The sequence below is a fragment of the Papio anubis genome, chromosome 16 (genome assembly GCF_008728515.1).
Source record: "Papio anubis isolate 15944 chromosome 16, Panubis1.0, whole genome shotgun sequence".
Taxonomy (NCBI): domain Eukaryota; kingdom Metazoa; phylum Chordata; class Mammalia; order Primates; family Cercopithecidae; genus Papio; species Papio anubis.
The window spans coordinates 23,541,844-23,547,358 of record NC_044991.1 but is presented as its reverse complement, the minus strand read 5'-3'; the positions used below and the strand labels follow the sequence as shown (position 1 = coordinate 23,547,358).

Sequence of the window (5,515 nt, the reverse complement as noted above, 5' to 3'; positions counted from 1 at the left end):
GGCCCCACGATGCCAATCATGGCCCCTTAATCACTTTGGCCACTTTTGTGGGAGGGGCACCCATAGCAACTTATGCAAAGCGTGGCAGGGATAGGGAGGCATCCTCTGACTCAGACACACCACCATCCATGAGTGGCTCTTCTCTTCCATCACTGTCTGAGGATGCTTGTTACCTGCAAATAGCTACCTTGATACCTGACACTTTGAAACCGCGATAGGAAACGGTCCCCTTACCGCCTCTTCTGTCTGGCAAGTCTCTTCAGTCTCCCTGCATCGCTGCCCTGATGGAAAAAAAGAAATGTGGGCTGCTACAGGTGCAGGCTCCAGCTTCCGTGAGGTACAGAGACCCAGATCAGACTTTTGTCCTGGAATTGACACCCCATCACATACATTCTCCGTTGGCTTGAGCTCATAAATCCCAGTGATTTTTGGCAGGCCCATGGGCAGCGGCAGGAAAACAGAACACTAGTGTATGGCCTGACTTTGTGTCCTCGTAGCCATCCAGCGGGGAGAAGAGATCACCTCCACTTTGCAGATGAGGAAGAAGGGGTTCTAGGAAGAACACGACCTGCCCAACGTCATGCATCCCGGTGGGGGCAGGGGCACACAGGGCTGCCTGATTGTGATTTCTCACCTCTTTTTGCGGACTCAGCTGCCCTTCTAGGAACAGATTAATAACTCTCTTCCATCCTCTCAAAACACTGGATGGAGATGAAGATATTCCACTATTTTCCTCCCATGCTCTGTGGTCCCAAGCAAAGTGAGGCATTCGTTTGCTTCTGAGAGAATTAATACCAAGAACCTCTTTTTCTTTCTCCTCCCTTCTCGGAGCTGCTCCACAGAGGGGGATTAACCATATACTAAGCTTTCCCCACAATAAATTTAGCTTCCAGTATTCTTTCCCATTGTCCCCCAAAAGCTACAGAAAAGCCCTGGTAATTCAAGAATTCTGTATCTAAATTATATTTCTACAAGGATTCTTGTTCTCAGAAGCAGTATGAAAATACTTTGTGTGACTGTGTAACCTGAATTTTTTTTTTTTTTTTTTTTTTTTTGGTGATGGTGGTGTTGGTAAGGAGATGAGAGGAGCTAGCCTTTTCTAAAACTGTGATAATAATAATGGTCTCACTCACCTACCATTTGTTGAGGACTTACGGTGTTCCAGGCTCTCCACTGAGCATTGGGCAAGCATCATCTTATTTAACCCTTTCAGCCCTGCTAGGAGATGGCTGCTGGCATTGTCATGTCATAGTGACAAGAAAGCAAAGCATATTTTTGTCACTTGCCCAAAACCACACAATTAGAAAGTGGCAAAGCTGGAATTCAGCCTGGGGTTTCCTAAGTGCTGGGTTCTCTGCGTGGCTTCCCTGAACTTCCATTCTACCTTCTTTGGCCTGGAGAGGCTACAAAGCTAAGCAGGATATTTCTTTTTCTTTCTTTTTCTTCTTTTTTTGAGTTGGAGTCTCTCTCTGTCACCCAGGCTGGAGTGCAATGGCACGATCTTGGCTCACGGAAACCTCCGCCTCTCAGGTTCAGGCAATTCTCCAGCCTCAGCCTCCCAAGTAGCTTGAATTATGCCTGGCTAACTTTTGTATTTTTTTTAAAGTAGAGGCGGGATTTCACCATGTTGGTCAGGCTGGTCGCGAACTCCTGACCTCACGTGATCCGCTCACATCGGCCCCCCCCCGCATGCTGGGATTACAGGCGTGAGCCACCGCGCCCAGCCTAAGCAGGATATTTCTAGACTCTCTGAAAGCTAGGGTTCTGGATGCAGATTTGTTCCTGTCAATGAGAGGTATTGATGTGAGATTTAGGAAGCTAATGTGACTCCATTCTCTGGCAGTTTGTGGCTATTGCTATTGGCAAATAGTGTGGTGGTAGTAACTGGAGATTTTCCTGCAACAGGGACCTCACTTCATTCTCCCACATCCTAGACATCAAGAGGCAGTGGTGTTAGAAATGCAACAGCGTCTTGCATCTGGCATAATTCTGGCAGTAGCTGTCCATATGCCTCTGCTCTGTATATTCTGGGAGTTATTCTAGGAGACTTAACCTAGAACTTGCTCCTTCTGCCCTTCCAGTGGTCTTATATGCCCTGGATTCCGTATATTAAATCCCTTCCTGCTTAAGATATCTAGACTGTATTTTGTTTCCTGTATGGAGCCGGGACTGATACATTGGGTGGCATCAGGGAAACCCATTCTAGTTTCTGAGCCTTACTTTCTGTACCACTTACAGAGTCATAGAAAGGCTGTAATGAGGGAGTGGAAGTAAAAGAGCTTCCCAAAGGTAAGTCTTTCTGCAGAGATCGTGGCCCGATCAGAAGGTACTTTTCCAAATAGAGGACCTGGGGCGTAGTTTCCCCAGTAAATGGCCTGTACTCACTTGTTACTTTCAAAACCATTATAGAACCTGCTACCTAAACAGCTCGCCAAGGACTTGGAGAGCACCTGGAATATGGAACAAGGGGCAGGACAGGCTTTTAGCTCATATCTGTTCCTGCTCCTCTTCACTCTTCATTCTACCACCTGTGCCTGCTCACTTGGGAGCCTTGCTTTGACAGCACAGTGAGGAGCTGCTGAAATGGGCTGCATAACCCTTCTCCTTCTATCTAACAGGGGGCATGGCAGGATGCCCCAGGAACAGACTCCACCGCACCATTCTTGAGATGTTGCAGCTTCCAGAAGTCCACAGTGCTAATTAGGGACCTGTGGGATCTTGTTCACCTAACGGAGAAAGAGGTCTGAAGTGGATGGCCGTGAGAATGAAGCCAGCTATCTGCCAGGATGCCTCAGCCACCATCAAGACTTTTGTGTGCAGAGAAACAGGATTTAAGAGGGGAGGGATTGAAAGGGTGTGGAAGCCACTGGGTTCAGTCATCCATTCAGTCCACATTTTTTGACCACCTGCTATGTGCTAGGCCCTGTGCTTACACTCAGGATTTAATAGAAAAGAAATTATTGAACCTCACTGGGCTGATAGCGTTTCAGGGGAGAGAGAAGTGAATATGGTTATACATGAGGGTGATTAGTGCCAAATTGGGGGAAGCAAAGTGGGTGGGGTGTGTGTGCTGTGGAAGCCCAAGGAAAAGCACCTGATTCAGCCAGGGACAATCAGGGAAGGATACCTGGAAGAGGTGACACCTAAGCCAAGACCCGATGAACATATACGAATATTTTTGGCAAACGGGGATGCTGAAGTGAGGGAAAAAATGCCTCTAAAGAACACCTGAGCAAAGACTCTGGAATGAGAATGAGTTCATCCCAGCACTAAGAGATGTTCAAAAGTACTGAGTAAGGAGTGATGGGGAGAAGGGCAGAGCCAGACCTCACAGGGCCCTGGAGACCAGGCTAAGGAGCATGGCTTTGTTGTGAGGACACTGAGAAACCATGGAACGGTTTTGGGCAGGGAAATGTGTTATAGTTATTGATGGTTGCATAAATCCATAGAGCTTCTATTTTTCTAATGGACTATTTTTTAGAACAGTTTTAAATTCACAGCAACATTGAGAAGAAAGTACATGAGTTCCCACCTATCCCTCACCCACCAACATAGCCTCCCCGACCATCAACATTACAATAGATGAACTAACATTGATACATCATTATCAACCAAAGTTCATAGTCTACATTCAGGTTCGCTCTTGGTACTGTACAGTCCATGTTTTTTAACAAATGTATAATGACATGTATCCACCATTATAATAATGTACAGAATAATTTCACTACCCTAAAAGCCCTCCAACTCCCATGGAACCTTTTTAAAGGAAAGATTTCTGGGTTTCTCTCTCAGATCTATAGAACTGGAATCCTTATAGGTAAGACCCAGGAATTTGCATATTAATGTTTCCCCCACCTATCTCCATATGGAGGGTGAAATTTAGATAGCTAATCCAAGCCATGGTCTGTCTGCAGAAACTTCTGGATGATGTGATATCTAAGGCCTCTTCTCTGTCTTGGCCTGGAAATCCACTTCCAGTTGATTTTAGAAATAACCAAGCAGTTCTCATGGGACCTCGGTGGTCTTCCCTGAACGATTAGTGTTGAGAAAAGATCCTTCCCCTCTACAAAGCTTTTTCTTCCCACCAGGGTTCTTGGACTTCTAGCCTTCCTCTAGGGACACTCACCTCTTTCAGGGGAATATGTAGTGCATGATGACCAAAGTTTGGAAACAAAATGAAGGGAAAGAGCAAAAATACAGATATCTTCTGGAGTTAGCACCCCTCATCTTTGCTATAGTAATCAATCTCGCCTGTAATCCCAGCACTTTGGGAGGCCAAGGCAGGTGGATCATCTGAGGTCAGGAGGTCGAGACCAGCCTGGCCAACATGAGGAAACCCCATCTTCACTAAAAATACAAAAATTAGCCAGGTATGATGGCAGGCACCTGTAATCCCAGCTACTTGGGAGGCTGAGGCAGGAGAATAGCTTGAACCTGGGAGGTGGAGGTTGCAGCAAGCTGAGGTCGTGCCACTGCACTCCAGCCTGGGTGACAGAGCAAGTCTCCATTAAAACAAACAAACAAACAGACAAACAAAAAGATTCTCAAAGTGCTGTAGCAGCTTCCTTTACACTCATGAAAGCACCCTTAATGCACTAATGCCTGTGGCTCTTGCCATATCTAAAGTGGAAAAAAATATGACTTGGATCAAGGATGGGAGATTCTCATTCAGTAGAGTGAGTTCTTTGTAAACTAGGAGGTTTTATTATTTCTTTCTGTATCTGTAATGTTAAAATGTTACTGGACCAGGGGGAAGCTTAGTGAGTATCTGTTGAATGAATGAATGAATGACTTAAATAGTGAAGAGGAGACAGTTTACTTCAATGCTTGGCACATATAGGTGCTCAATTTAATGACACATTCTTATTGTGAGTCCTAGGTCAGCTGTCAGGAGCCTGGGTTATTAATCTGGCTTTATCTTTAAAATACTGTGAAATGGTGGTCAGTCTCTTTTCCTCTCCAGACCTCAGTTTCCTCATCTAAAAGTTAAAGTCCTTCCAGTTCAGGCATTTTATGAAGTGGATGAGAATTTGGCACTGATTTTTTTAAAGAGGTCTACAAACACAGTGAGACTACTACACACCCACAAGAATGAATAAGATGAAAAAGACTGACAATGCCAAATGTTGACAAGGATGTGGAGAAACTGGAACTCTCATACATTGTTGGCAGGAATGTAAAATGATACCAGAATTTTGGAGAAAGATCTTATGTGGTTTCTTATAACACTTAACATCGTCCTACCTTCTGACCCAGCAATTCAATGCTTAAGTATTTACCAAGAACATAAAAATAAATGTTCACAAGAAGATTTGTATCCAAATGTTTATAGAAGCTTTATTTATAGTTGCCTCAAACTGGAAATAACCCAATGACCATAAACAAGAGAATAAATAAATCAATTGTGGTATATTCATAAATTGGAATCCCATACAATAGTGAAAAAGACAAAGTACTGCTACATGCAAAAACAAAAACCAGTCTCCAAAACTTTATATTGAATGAAATAAGCTAG

The 5,515-nt window shown here is 44.4% G+C and overlaps 1 protein-coding gene across 1 annotated transcript; it reads left to right on the top strand.

The window, feature by feature from the left end:
• The first annotated feature begins 1,653 nt into the window (after window positions 1-1,653).
• Window positions 1,654-3,305, top strand: LOC108580705. Its single transcript, XM_021921426.2, is given in 1 exon segment — window positions 1,654-3,305. A coding segment is annotated over 1 exon segment (279 nt). The 5' UTR covers window positions 1,654-2,623; the 3' UTR covers window positions 2,903-3,305.
• The last annotated feature ends 2,210 nt before the right edge of the window (window positions 3,306-5,515 follow it).